This window comes from Salvelinus namaycush, chromosome 21 (genome assembly GCF_016432855.1).
Source record: "Salvelinus namaycush isolate Seneca chromosome 21, SaNama_1.0, whole genome shotgun sequence".
In the NCBI taxonomy this organism is placed as follows: domain Eukaryota; kingdom Metazoa; phylum Chordata; class Actinopteri; order Salmoniformes; family Salmonidae; genus Salvelinus; species Salvelinus namaycush.
The window spans coordinates 14,329,590-14,345,322 of NC_052327.1; the positions used below are offsets into that span (position 1 = coordinate 14,329,590).

Consider the following 15,733-nt stretch of genomic DNA (forward strand, 5'->3'; position numbering starts at 1 on the left):
GTTGTTGATCAGTACAATAAAACAAGCTCAATAACTCAATGCATGCACACACACCTATTGAATATGCATTCAACTGTATTATGAGTAGGCCTAGGCTTGATTTACCCAATCGAGATTTACCATTAAAATACATTATCACTATGTTACCAAAGTCAAATTGATTATGATTTATTCATTAATGCATACATGGCTGTCACTGAAAAATGATGACGTGTAAAATTGAATGATATTGAACTCAAAATATTCCCAACGATTTAAACAGAGCAGAGTTTCTCTCTGGCTCAAGTGCCATTCTGTGATTTTGGTTAATATGCCTTCTTTTTTGCCGTGGTATCATTTTAGTATCGTGATGGTATTGAAAATCGTGATACTAAACCCGGTATCGATGTAAACATTTTGGTAATGTGACAACACTATGTCACATAAGACCTTTACCCTTTACATCTTCCATGATAAAGGAATTGGATTTGTGAGGGACTGTAAAAAAAAGTTGCATTATGCTCCCTTTCCTCCCTATGCTTTCCTTTCCTCCCTATGCTTTCCTTTCCTCCCTTTCCTCCCTATGCTTTCCTTTCCTCCCTTTCCTCCCTATGCTTTCCTTTCCTCCCTTTCCTCCCTATGCTTTCCTTTCCTCCCTATGCTTTCCTTTCCTCCCTTTATGCTTTCCTTTCCTCCCTATGCTTTCCTTTCCTCCCTTTCCTCCTCATCAGCAACTTGTTGCCAGGACTGAAAATAGGGTAAATCCATTTAAATTCAACCACTTTTTGTCAACATTCATTTTGATTTAAACAAAACTTTCAATACATGTTTGCTCATGGAAGAAGCGGTCAGAAATGTACTTTTTGGACCAGAATGCCAAAACATTCAGTGTATAAAGGTGCTCAAAGTTGACCCGTTTTGCATACCCCACCATACCATGTGACATTCATGTCTTCATCACTGGAAAAGATAAACGGTTGATTGATTATCATTTAAAAGCTTTTAATAAACATTTTAAAACTTTAACATCAATTATCTAAACGCATGTATTTTCATATTCACATACAGTTAATTCGGAAAGATACTGCCGCCACCGTGCTTCACCGTAGGGATGGTGCCAGGTTTCCTCCAGACGTGACACTTGGCATTCAGGCGAAAGAGTTCAATCTTGGTTTCATCAGACCAGAGAATCTTGTTTCTCATGGTCTGAGAGTCTTTGGGTGCCCTTTGGCAAACTCCGTGTGCCATTACTGAGGAGTGGCTTCCGTCTGGCCACTCTACCATAAAGGCCTGATTGGTGGAGTGCTGCAGAGATGGTTGTCCTTCTGGAAGGTTCATCCATCTCCACAGAGGAACTCTGGAGCTCTGTCAGTGACCATCAGGTCAATGATTTCTCAGTTTTGCCGGACTGCCAGCTCTAGGAAGAGTTTTGGTGGAATGATGGAGGCCACTATGTTCTTGGAGACCTTCAATGCTGCAGACATTTTTGGTACCCTTCCCCAGCTCTGTGCCTCGACACAATCCTGTCTCGGAGCTCTACAGACAATTACTTCGACCTCATGGCTCGGTTTTTGCTCTGACATGCACTTTCAACTGTGGGACCTTATATAGACAGGTGTATGCCTTTCCAAATCATGTCCATTTTAATTGAACATACCACAGGTAAACTCCAAGTTTTAGAAACAACTCAAGGATGATCAATGGAAACAGGATGCACTTGAGCCCAATTTCAAGTCTCAAAGCAAAGGGTCTGAATACTTATGTAAGTAATTTCAGATTTTTTTGTTTGTTATACATGTAAAACATTTCTAAAATCCTGTTTTTGCTTTGTCGTTATGGGGTACTGTGTAAAGATTGATGAGGATTTTTTATTTATTTAATCCATTTTAGAATAAGGCTGTAACGTAACAAAATGTGGAAAAAGTCAAGTGGTCTGAATACTTTCCGAAGGCACTGTATGTTGTAGCGTAGACCCTATTTCACATCATCGGAGGTTTTTGTGTTGTGCCCGTCATTATTTGAGACACAACATGCTCTTGAGTACAGGGTGGGTTTCATTTCAATCGTATAAATATAATTCATAGAATGGACCTATCCCTTCAGACCACTGCAATTTAGCTGGTACACCATTGACATTTTTATTGACATTTTTACCACACAGATGACTTCAGGTCCATCCGCCATTGAACGTCAACTTAAATGGTCATGTCTATTCTATATCCATATTTCTATGATTTCAATTGGTTTCCTATTGAGTTTGACAGTATAATTTAAAACAGATATTTCCATTCAAGTCAACATTCTCTGATGTGTGGACACCCAACCTTCTTTGTGGTAGCATTTGAAAGTAGAAATGTAATTTCTTTTCTCCCAATTTTAGTACATTTATCAGTCAAAACATGACACCCACCGTGCATGCAAGAGTGGGCACAACACAACCTTAGACTATGTAAAATAGGGTCTAAGCGACAACATATGCAAATATGGAAAAAATCGGAGTTTAAGCATTTTTTGATAATTGCTGTTATTAAAAGTTTTAAAAAATTACAATTTGTGTTATTTAAAAAAAACTTTTTTTTTTCTTCCAGAAATGATAAAATAGTTTGACAACCCTGTTTGTAAGCTTTTAAATTATATCAAACTCAACCCTTTATCTTTTGCAGTTATGGTATGGTGGGGTATGGCATTCAGGTCCAAAAAGTTACTTTCTGAGTACTTCTACAATGGGCAAATATCTATAGAATGTATCATTCAAATCAAAAGGGCTGCTGTCAAAAAGTGATTGAATTCAAATGGATTTACCCTATAGGCTTAGAGGATTTTAGTCTTCTCATTGCTCTGTTTACTTTGCCTTTGTGCACAGACACAGACATCACACCTTTCTGCTCATGATTTTCTCTCAATCGGTAGGGCTTAGCTGCATATGTCAAACCCCTTAACTCAGAAAAGATTAATGGTTAACCTTAGTCCATTCTTAGACTTTAGCATTTATTCATGCAGTTATCTTCTGGCTGGGGGAGTTTTGTTAAAGGGCACTTCCTGATTTGGCCTTCTTTTTCATCAATGCTCATTAAGAAATCCTTGCAGCTATGACAAAAGTCAAACGAGATTTGTCTTGAGGGTGTGGTTTGATGTGGTTGTTTCTTGGGTGTGTCTTTGCCATTCAATCACAATAAACAAGACCAGTAGTGAGTACAGTGAGGTAAGCTAAGCTAGCTTTGATATGGAGAGAATTAAGTTTTGAAGTTGAGGACTTCTCCCCTCCAGACTGATTCGCCATCTCAAGATGGAAAGCTAATTCAGTTCTTGGTGAAATACTGCACCAAACATCTTAGTTAGATGTAAAATTGCGAGACTAAGATCTCCTCCGCAAAAACGTCAAAATTAATGACCGATTTCTTGAGTTATTTTAGTATACACTTCCTCAAAAGTCAGAATTAATCTAACTACGGCGTCTCAAAATGGACAAACGGTACTATTGTCGCTTTTTTCTCATTTTTCAAGCGAAGGTCTTGTAAGGGAGTATCACACTCCTTCCTTTCGGCTAGCCGAGTTCGGCTAGGCACCAGCCAAACTGAAGCATGCTGAGGCCTTAACCACACACTGATATGCACAGCTCTCTGGGTGAGATTCTGTCTTTAAGTCTCCAGTGGTTGATGAAGTCCCTTCCATCTATGTAATGTATTACAGGTTATGGAACGGTGAGGTCAGGTGGCAAGAGGGCTGGAGTGCATGACACTCCATCCTGGATATGACTGAGTTTGCCTCAACCCATGGGTCCAGCAGGCAGAGTTCAATAAATACAGGCAGATGTGAGATGCAAGAGGATGACACTCTTCTAATACCACTCCGTAGGCTGTCTAATTCAAAGCTTCTGCCAGAAGGAAGCTTTGATTAGGTCTGTAGCCTACAGAGTAATATGAGAAGAGTGTAATTGCTGAACTTATGCAGATATTCTAAACAAAGTGTTTTGATAACTTTCAAGTGTAACAGTTTCATGTAGAATAATCCATATTCTGCTAATATAACAATGTGCAAATATTATACCTTCCGGTACGGTGTCATGTATGAGAAAGAAGCTCCCTGACATGTTTGATAGTACCATTCGACTCAATAATAACAAAAGACGATAAAAAGTAATAGATGTCTTGTATAATTTTAATGCTGAGTGTAGGGTCTCTCCCAATTCAGACATCAGTATCAACCTGTTTCAGGACTCCATTTCAAAAGCATCTCTTCTGCCCATCTGTTGAAAAACAAGGAAGGGTTGATGAGTGACACGTATCAAAAGGGTGATATTATTAAACACTTGTGATGTACTGTCTCATTAGCAATCACCTTTTGTCCCTTCTGAGGTATTTGCCAATGCCTGATGGGCATGGTAGCATAGATCAGCTCCAGGCCCCTCGTCACACATACTGGTCATGAAGGAGCCTGACTTTGGCTCCTGTATCCAACCCAGCTCCTATAGCACAGAGGGAGAGAGAGAGAGACTGCCACCATACAGTCATGGAAGCCACAAGTAAATACACGGTTGAACATAGTCAATCGGAGATGCTAATTCACAAGGGACACATGCCAGCATGGTACTGATTGGTTGGCAATACACACGTGCCCAGGAGTAGTCCATTGGGACAGTGGAAGGGGCCACCTCCTTACAACATACAAGTCATACAGCACTGATTACATTATCAATGGTGGTTAGGTGAATTCCAAGATAGATAGTATATTGACCAGATCAAATGTGCCCAACCTGATTCAAGTGTCCTCCATTACTCTGAAGCGGGACTGGTGTCTGGCCACTGCCTCAGCCTTCTGTAACAGCTCTTGATATGTTAGCGGGGTTCCCAAGACGCTGCTGAACAATAAATCCACCAGGTTCTGTACTTTGCCTGTGAATGGAATAAAGTATCACCCAATAAACATATAGCGAGGAAAAATAACTTTCTCTAGTTTGGAAGCAATTTATATCCTAAAAGAGGGACTGTAACTACAGAATAGATTCAGGCCGGTGACGCTGATGCCGTGACTATGCAAACAGCTGTGTACATTGCTGAATGCTTGCTGATACATGTTGATATTTGCTGCCAGAGCCGTAGCTGTATTTTTAGTAGACAAGTACCATCCTTAATTCGTTTTTGCCTTAGAAAATACACAAACTTTTATGAGAACAGGCATGTTGTTTTGGGTTAGAAGACGAATCCGAAATGCTAGCTAGCTAGCTACTTAACTTGCAAATCCGGGTTAGTTATATTTTTGTCTGAGTTGAAACAAGTTGGCTAGCTAGCTAACGTTGGCTAGCCAGTTTGAGTTGAAACATCATTGAAAGCAAGCTAGCTACATCCTATGATAAGCTTGGAAGCTAGTATCCAAGAGCCTGTCCTGTATTGACCTAAATGCCAATGTACTACAGTTAGCTGTTGTTAGCAAGGTAGCTAGCTAACGTGAGCTACACACATCTTCATCTGACTACATCACATTACACATTATCTTGATGTGGTGCCTTTTGGACCTCATAACTTTTAAGGGAAAAAAGTGTATATACTGATATATATAATACAGGTCAAAAGTTTGGACACCTACTCATTCCAGGGTGTTTCTTTATTTTTACTATTTTCTGCTTTGTAGAATAATAGTGAAGACATCAAAACTATGAAATAACAGATGGAAACATGTAGTAACCAAAAAAGTGTAAAACAAATCAAAATATGTTATATTTGAGATTCTTCAAAGTAGCCACCCCTTGTCAGTTTTTTTTGTATGTGGTTTTGTTATAAACATTTTTTTTACCCCTTTTTCTCCCCTATTTTGTGGTATCCAATTTGTTGTTAGTCCTGTCCCATTGCTGCAACTCCCGTATGGACTCGGGAGAGGCAAAGGTCGAGAGCCGTTCGTCCACCGAAACACAACTCCGCCAAGCCGCACTGCTTCTTGACACAATCCTCGCCGCACCAATGCAAGCCGCACCAAAGCCAGCCGCACCAATGTGTCGGAGGAAACACCGTACACCTGGTGACCATGTCAGCGTGCACTGCGCCCGGCCTACCACAGGAGTCGCTAGAGTGCTATGGGACAAGGACAACCCGGTTGCGGCTGGCTGCGACACAGCCAGGATCTGTAGTGATGCAGCTAGCACTGCAATGCAGTGCCTTAGACCGCTGCGCCACTCGGGAGGCCTGACATTTTGTTTTTTTACATTGGATAAAAGTAGAGACAGAGCTACAAAATGGTATGTCATGGGAAAGTAATTCTGCTTTGAAAGTTGATAAACTTGTAACCCCACTTTTGAGAAAGTGGCCCTTGAATGTTTTGGTACGCCTACTGGAGTGCTACTTTGTCTAGACCTATTCAACATTGTTCACACCCTCTTAAGCTTTAGCCCCGCCTGTCTCTTTAATGATTCACTTGTGAGGCCATGTGCTAAACAGAGGGAGTAAGATAGTCTTGAACTCTTTGGTTGTTTACTATACTAAAAGTGGTTTAAGTAGTAGCCTACAATAAGGGAAAAACTCCAGGTAAAAATACTATCTAGTTTTTGGCCTATATCTTAATCTGACTTTCCAGATAAAAAATATTGTATAAACATTTTCTAATTATTAGATGACGCTTGTCTAAACACTTGTCTAAATTGATGGGTCATGTGATATAAATGCTATAACCAGCCACATGTAGCTACGTGGATGGTTCACAAAAAAAGTAGTCTGAAGTAGTGACGTGTGACATATGCATAGCTTCTTGAAACGGGTTACAATTATCCTATTTACACTTTGTAGTCAAGTTTGACACTAAAAATAATGTTTCTGAGTCATATCGACACCACATTTTTTTGGTTTTAAACGGCCTAAGGGTCAGTTGACCTTTTAGAGCCCCGCATTAACACACATCGCTTGTTTATAAAAAGACGAAGGTTAAATTACTACACATCTTGATAAGTTTAAGGTTAGTGTTCCCACGCAGCCATATCTCCATGTTACAGCGCTTGTTTACAGAAGATGTGCTACACCTGTGTGTAAGTGTACTCGGGAAAGAAGTGTAGCGGAAGTGTATTTTGTCGGCTGAAGTCACAGCCGTATGGATCTCTTTTTTTTTTTTTTTTGAAAGATTCTCGCTGATATGAAAGATAAGATCCATATGTTTCGAAAACCTTATCGCAAGCAATGATTATTGATGTTTCTAAACGATAAAACAGAGCGTCGGGGTTGTAGTTCACATGGTCCCACCGGTAAGCGGTGCTTATAGTTGAGAACCCTTGGGATTTGGATTTGATTTATTAGGATCCCCGTTAGCCGACGCCAATGGCAACAGCTAGTCTTACTGGGGTCAGACACAACGAAAAAGACACAATTTACATGCACACACACATGTTCATGTTTTTAAATGTATCTATCAGTTACACATACAGTGCATTTGAAAATTGCCATGCACTTCCAACTGTGGGATCTTATATACTGTAGATAGGGGTGTGCCTTTCCAAATAATTTCTAATCAATTGAATTTACCACAGGTGGAATCCAATCAAGATGAAAAAAGTACAAGCTTATATATCAAACTCAACCATTTATCTTTTCCAGTGATGCAGACATGGATGTCTCATTGTATTGTGGGGTATGCAAAATGGGTGAACTTTTGGCACCTCTATCTCCTGAATGTTTTGGTATTCAGGTCCAAAAAGTATTTTTAACCAGGGGCAAATATGTATGGAAAGTTTTGTTCAAATCAAAAGGAGTGCGGTCAAAATGTGATTGAAATGAATTCAAATAACCCTCCTAAATTAAACCCCTCGTCTTATAAAGGGTGCCTAGTCTCCTAATTAATGATGCAAGTTGGCCATGTACCACATCTCTCTTTCTCTTTTCCACTCTCTTTCAATCTCGCTCTCTGGGCAGAGGCTAAAGGGTCCGGCGTTCTGTCTGACCTACATAGAGTAAAGAGATAATGCTGGAGCGGCCCAGCCCTAAAATCATTGCCCGACTCACCCACACCGCCTCAGTCACATTGGTCTCACACCGCTCTGCCCCTACTTTGCTGGTGCAACATGTATAGCAAGTTAAGTTTTGAGGAAAGAATAATACTTAGAAAAATAGATTCTAGATGAAAAGGGATCAAAGTTACGGTAGAAGAAATAAACAATCTTCCTGCCCACCATTTGGCTATTTTGTCATTGTTTTAGAATTGTCTAATCATGTGGAGAAGTGATGGGAGTCAAGTTTATTCTACGGTAAGTGTCTCATTACTGATTTGAGTAGAGGGTTTTATTTCTCCCGTAGGAAATTGATAGGAATGAAATCATGCTGTGTGCCCATTACTCTTGCAGAATTGAATGACTGTATATGGATGACTATGCCGTTCATACCACCCTCATGCCTGTGCTAGAATGCAATGTCATGTGGAATGCACATGTAAGTATTACACTGCTCAAAAAAATAAAGGGAACACTTAAACAACACAATGTAACTCCAAGTCAATCTCACTTCTGTGAAATCAAACTGTCCACTTAGGAAGCAACACTGATTGACAATAAATTTCACATGCTGTTGTGCAAATGGAATAGACAACAGGTGGAAATTATAGGCAATTAGCAAGACACCCCCAATAAAGGAGTGATTCTGCAGGTGGTGACCACAGACCACTTCTCAGTTCCTATGCTTCCTGGCTGATGTTTTGGTCACTTTTGAATGCTGGCGGTGCTCTCACTCTAGTGGTAGCATGAGACGGAGTCTACAACCCACACAAGTGGCTCAGGTAGTGCAGCTCATCCAGGATGGCACATCAATGCGAGCTGTGGCAAGAAGGTTTGCTGTGTCTGTCAGCGTAGTGTCCAGAGCATGGAGGCACTACCAGGAGACAGGCCAGTACATCAGGAGACGTAGGAGGGCAACAACCCAGCAGCAGGACCGCTACCTCCGCCTTTGTGCAAGGAGGAGCAGGAGGAGCACTGCCAGAGCCCTGCAAAATGACCTCCAGCAGGCCACAAATGTGCATGTGTCTGCTCAAATGGTCAGAAACAGACTCCATGAGGGTGGTATGAGGGCACGACGTCCACAGGTGGGGGTTGTGCTTACAGCCCAACACCGTGCAGGACGTTTGGCATTTGCCAGAGAACACCAAGATTGGCAAATTCGCCATTGGCGCCCTGTGCTCTTCACAGATGAAAGCAGGTTCACACTGAGCACATGTGACAGACGTGACAGAGTCTGGAGACGCCGTGGAGAACGTTCTGCTGCCTGCAACATCCTCCAGCATGACCGGTTTGGCGGTGGGTCAGTCATGGTGTGGGGTGGCATTTCTTTGGGGGGCCGCACAGCCCTCCATGTGCTCGCCAGAGGTAGCCTGACTGCCATTAGGTACCGAGATGAGATCCTCAGACCCCTTGTGAGACCATATGCTGGTGCGGTTGGCCCTGGGTTCCTCCTAATGCAAGACAATGCTAGACCTAATGTGGCTGGAGTGTGTCAGCAGTTCCTGCAAGAGGAAGGCATTGATGCTATGGACTGGCCCGCCTGTTCCCCAGACCTGAATCCAATTGAGCACATCTGGGACATCATGTCTCGTTCCATCCACCAACGCCACGTTGCACCACAGACTGTCCAGGAGTTGGCGGATGCTTTAGTCCAGGTCTGGGAGGAGATCCCTCAGGAGACCATCCACCACCTCATCAGGAGCTTGCCCAGGCGTTGTAGGGAGGTCATACAGGCACGTGGAGGCCACACACACTACTGAGCCTCATTTTGACTTGTTTTAAGGACATTACATCAAAGTTGGATCAGCCTGTAGTGTGGTTTTCCACTTTAATTTTGAGCGTGACTCCAAATCCAGACCTCCATGGGTTGATACATTTGATTTCCATTGATAATTTTTGTGTGATTTTGTTGTCAGCACATTCAACTATGTAAAGAAAAAAGTATTTAATAAGAATATTTCATTCATTCAGATCTAGGATGTGTTATTTTAGTGTTCCCTTTATTTTTTTGAGCAGTGTATATTGCTGCACAGGAATCTTTAAATTGGCATTTAGAATTGGTCATATTGATATAGTTTCATCATTTTCCGATTATTTTTATTAATGATGATGGGTTTGGATTTCTGAGCTTGAACTATTATTAATCATTAGTTATAAAAGAGACATGAAGGGTGCCATATTAAAGCTGGGGGGGGGGGGCTGCTGAGTGCAGGGAAAACGGTCACATGTGGCAGTACAGATAAGGGGAGGAACTGTTTAAGGCCCATATCACTCAGCTCCCAGCCTAGCAATAATGATGCAATGTTTAGCGATAAGGAGGAGACTGCACCCAAAGTGGGTTATGTATACTACCACGGGTGGAACCATGTCTTTGTCTGTTTAGCTGTTCAATCCTCTGGGAAGAATACACTTGGTTTGAGCTTTCATAGTGTCTGAGTATTTACTCTAATAATTAGAACCTAACAATGACAATATAACGCCTTATGGAGACACATCCTGGTCAGTGAGTTGGCAGTACAATGTTTTATTCTAATCACCTGTCGCTTTCTTCCTTTTTGTCCCCACAGGGATGCCATACGCCATGTTAAGATAAAGACGACTGTGTTTAACATGCTTAAGCGGTTGGACAAAATCCGGTTCCGAGGTCAGCGGACAGATGTGTTTCTGGATCTGGGCGACTCGCCCAACACTTCTGACACTGAATGTAGCGAAGAGATTCTGATGAAGCCTCGGCCCTCACTTGAAATGAAAGACACTGAAGAAGTGCAAGACCCTGTAAGTGAATATCAGTGTTAATAGAACCACAGAAATGGCGTCTCTTCAGACTCTTTCACTTCACTAATTCTCACTGAAACAAAACAGATATTTGCTTCCTAATTTTGTTTGGAATCTTCCAGATCACTTTGTTAAGTCTACTCACTCGCCATGCCAAGGTGCCGCTTCCTGTTTCGGGGGGATTTTGGCCAAAATGTCCCCCCTTTGATACATGGCGTTCATGTTTATTCAACCTCCTTCCTGTTGATGTCGTTCACTCAAGCGAGGATGGAGAGAAAGACTTAACAACCGCTGTCTGCATCACTGCAGGCAGAGCTTAGTCAAACTAGACATGAGCCAAGGCCTACCACCAACTCAACATCCCTGAGCACATTAGAAGAACAACTGTTTTTCATCTTACTATTTCATTTGTCGGCATATTCTGGTGCGTTGATGTTTATATTTTTGTGGAAAGAGGTTGATAAAACTGCTTGATCTTTGAAGATATACTCAGAGGAAAAAGTTGAATGCATGTTTTCCCCATTTAACACAGATCAAAGTTATCATGAGTTATTGATAACATCATCCCACACTGGGTCAAATTGATTGCGTTCTTTATGAAGTGTCCAAAAAAAAGCTCACAGTTGACAGATACACACTAAAGACGTGCAAACTTGGCACTGGTGCAAATGCTCAGCTAGCCGATCTGGTTCCTAAATATCAAGACCCAACTTGCACGTCGAGTCTACATAAGAGAAGACAGTTGGAGATGTTGATCCTTTTAAGATCGCTGTGTCTCAAACAAACTTTGACCTGGAACGCCTATGTGCAGTGGAATTAGGGCTTAAACACGGCCCCTGTAATGGCTTAACCACACACGTCTTGGTTCTGGGAAACTGGGCTTCAGCCAGTTCAGTACTGTACAGTGACACATTTTGTTTGTGTCTTGGGCTTGTTCTCATGGAAACAGGAACAGTGTGGTTCTTCTCACTCTGGTTATTTATCATAAACTTGACACCTTTGTCATTATGTTGTAATCGATTTATGAACACATGTCAAATAGCTGTTCCAGATGTATTTACACCCGTAGCAGGCCTGGCTGTCATTACTTAACACTTTTGATGCACTTCAGCTCTTTTATGGGATACGTCTAATTAACGTTGAGGTCTAATTTACACAGATGGATTACATTGATGTACATTACATTTGTCAACTAGTAGACCTAGTGAAAGGCGTCACTGCTTCTTCGGGTAAATGGCGCAAAGAGGGACAGTGTTAATGTCCTTCTATTATTCTCATCATTTTACAGAGCAAACAAGCATCACTATTGCAATCTGCTATTGCACTGATTTCTCTCCTGACACAAGCGGTCTTTCATCCTGCTGAGAGGATGTGAAATTAAATCATCTTTCCCTCTCCCAGCTCTGTTGTCTGAGTAGTGTCGTACAAGTTGGCACTAGTGGCTATCTCACTGTGGCAATCCTCTCTCTCTCTCACACTCACTTACTCAATCTTTCCTCTTGCGCACTCTCACCATCTCAATCTCCTTTTGTTTCTCTCTCTTTGTCAAAATCTTTGTTCCTTTATCAGTGTTTTGGGTCATGATACTAGGCATACAGGATTATACTGCTGTTTTTGAGCCAGGCTTGATGGTGCAGGGAGAAACTGTTGGGTGAAATGAAGTCTTCTGCAGTCAGCTTGCCTCCATTTCTGTTTGTTTGGGTGTTTGTGTGTGTTTGCTTTGCAATATCCGAATTTTGAGGTTCTGTGTGCAGCTGTTTTGAACCAGAGCCTACGATAGCTCACATCGGCAAGGAGGTGTTTCATCTTTACTCACCCCTGCATTTTCTTGTGTGTTTGCCCACATCCAGGCTGGTCCAGGGACACTTACTATGCCTGCTGCAGCCATCCAGGACTACCAGAGGACTGAGACAGATCGACTCAACGACTTGAAAGGCCACCTGGAAATTGCCTTACTGGAAAAGCATTTTCTACGTGAGTACTGCACTGTGTACTGCAGTTTATTTTTCAACCTAGGTGATAGTTTGTCAGACCTCTAGCCGGAAGTCTTTGATTTGCAAAAAGGGATATCTTCACACATTTTGTTGTTTGATTGCCAATCTTCACAGCAGCTTTGGATATCTGTCTTTCCTGTCCAGGTGTCTGTTGGGGCATTTTCACACATGCAGTAACAGTCAAAAGTTTACACACACCTACTTATTCAAGGGTTTTTCTTTATTTTCACTATTTTCTACCATGTAGAAACTATGAAATAACACACATGGAATCATGTAGTAACCAAAAAAGTTTTAAACAAATCAAAATATATTTTATATTTGAGATTCTTCAAAGTAGTCACACTTTGCCTTCATGACAGCTTTGCACATTTGTTAAACTTTTTTTGTTGCTACATGATTCCATATGTGTTATTTCATAGTTTTGATGTTTTCACTATTATTCTACAATGTAGAAAATAGTCAAAATAAAGAAAAACCCTTGAATGAGTAGGTGTGTCCAAACTTTTGACTGGTACTGTATTTCTGAGCTCTAGTTCGAATCAGTTTGTTTATTTGTTACATTGTATTTTTTTTATTTGATAAGGTTGGTTTCAAATTGTCAAATTAACTAAAATGTCTAAACGAAACCACGTGTTCATGTAAGTCATTTGTTTATTGGGCAACAGTGCTCACTTTAAAACCATCTATAATATCATGGAGCATCACTTTTTGTCCCAATTGTCATATTACTTTAACTTTCTCTTCCGACAACATGCGGGAGGGAAACAGCTCAATAGCTGCTCTAACTGCGACGTGAAGTGAATATATTCAGTAGGCTATATCCTCTATACAGCCCCCGTCTCCGCTAATCTGCATAGGATGCACTCATAAATGCTCTGCTGCTCACGCAATGTTTCAGAGATATCAAGTTATGTTAATGTGTGCATTTTATAAAACGCTTGCATCAAACCACCAATAATACTGTGCGCCTCAGGAAAATAACTAACGTTTGGTCCGGACTGCGTTCTCACCTGCAGCGAAACCGCACCACGGTACTAATAGAAACGGACAGAGGCCACCCTTTTTGAACGAACCCCAGTGCTTTGTTTGGTACGTTCCCGTGTGCGGTCACACCAGTTCAAATGTACACACTAACGGGGTAAACGCACTAGAGTTAGAATACTTTTTTTTTGGTGTGAAAGCCCCCTTAGTTGGTAAACTCATTAGAATTTGTGTAAATTGTATTTTTCTCTCTTTTGGGGCTCTCCTGGCTACAAAATTACTGGCTCATATACCCCTCTGGCAACGTTAAGTGTTAGCCTCTTATTACCCTAGCTAGGTCAGTGATCGTACATATAGTATCTGTGAGTGAGTGACTATCACTACTAAATGATGATTAATTTTGGGCGTTATTGTCATCATACTCGGGCATGTATCAATACATTTCGCACATTGAGGAGATCAAAGTACAGAAGAGGTGTGTGTGTGTGGCCTTCATTTCACATCAGCCCTTCATCTGGGATGCAGGATGTGTGTGTCAGCAGTATGTGTCTCATTGTACAGCCTATTGACCTCTGTCTAGCACCAAAGGGTACTATGGGAACGATGACAATCTCCAAATGTACTTTTGCTGCTAAAGCACACGTGTAGTGACACGTTTTTTTCAGATTCCAGATTTCCGTGTTGTCACAGTTGGTATTGAAGTTGATAATCCAATGACTGGGAGAGCATCGTGCATTTGCAATGCGAATGTTGTTTGTCTGCCTTGATTTGAATCCTGGTCTGTAACTTATAAGGGGCGGGAGAATGTTTTCTCATGAGCCTTCAGGGAGGTGGTAAATTGAGTAAATGATCAGCTTTGTCCTTTTTTAATTCTGCTTTGAGTCAGTAAGACCTGCAGCTCCGAGACGTGTTCAGGAATGGTGGTGTTGCATTGCACTGTGTTGGCAAACCTTGTTTATCAAAGTGACCCAGCCTTTAATTTCAGTTAGTGTTTTAGCAGGCCCAAGAGATTACCCCTATGCTGATCAGAGAATGGTTAGAAACACACACGCACGGACATGCACTACAGTAAATGCAATCGCTACCAGGAATTACCAGTTACATTTAAACACACCGACCACAGTCATGTGTTTAACACACATGCACAGCACACACTGCAATGCTGATTAATTGATGCCAATCTGCCCCGCGCTCAATACATTAGTCTAACAGACAGTCCATGTTGTGATATCATCAGCCTCTACAACGGCACAGACCAAGGCATTACCACCCTTTTGAGTTGGATACAATTGACAGATTTAATAGTGCTGTGAGGTTGACCATTTCCCCTAAATAGCTTGGATTTCACTCTCACTATCGATTCTTTCACACAACCTGCAACAGGAAGAGCCTCAGAGAGCCAGGAATGTGTATTTTTATGAGTTTTCCCCCTGCTTGCTCTCTTGATGTTTAAATCCTAGAGGCCTCCGCACTTACCACCTGCACTGACTCTCTGCACCTTAGCACACATGCACGCACACACAATTTAAACACTTGCCCCCCACCAATCCCCTCTTCCCTGATACATGTGTACATTTTGTACTCTAAATTGTGCCTTCCTGTATTATACTTATGCAACAAACCAAAAAAAGATTCTGCTAAACCATTGACTTTGTTTTGTATTCTTATCTTTTATAAATTATTTTGGAAGGTGTATAACATGTGTATCCTGTACATATGACTAATACAACTTGAGTCACTTCACAAGATTGTAAATAACGTGAAGTGGGGTAATTGTCCACTATGAGTGCGGGAGGACATGAAAAGTCAGACGAGGACATTCTTACTGTGCCAGTAAATTAAATCAATTATTACGGATAGTCGATGTCACAGGAGCCTCCCTACGCTCAGAAGAAAGGCAGGCAGGTATTGAAGGACCATTGGGTGTCTCTTGTCTGATCCGCTGGTACAGAGACCGAAGGATAAGAGGTCTCACACAGTTAATTTCACAGTAGTAGTTACTTCAGAAGCATTCACTATGGCCTCTCCCTTGCTCTAGGCA

The 15,733-nt window shown here is 41.5% G+C and overlaps 1 protein-coding gene across 4 annotated transcripts in view; it reads left to right on the forward strand.

Moving 5' to 3' along the window:
* Window positions 1-15,733, forward strand: part of LOC120066128 (GRAM domain-containing protein 4-like) — a 43,157-nt gene that overhangs the window by 1,097 nt on the left and 26,327 nt on the right. For all 4 annotated transcript variants that reach the window (XM_039017263.1, XM_039017264.1, XM_039017265.1 and 1 more), the window contains exons 2-3: window positions 10,507-10,714; window positions 12,565-12,688. In XM_039017263.1, coding sequence (XP_038873191.1) covers window positions 10,550-10,714; window positions 12,565-12,688 — 289 coding nt within the window. In that variant the 5' untranslated portion in view covers window positions 10,507-10,549. The remainder of the gene's footprint in view (window positions 1-10,506; window positions 10,715-12,564; window positions 12,689-15,733) is intronic.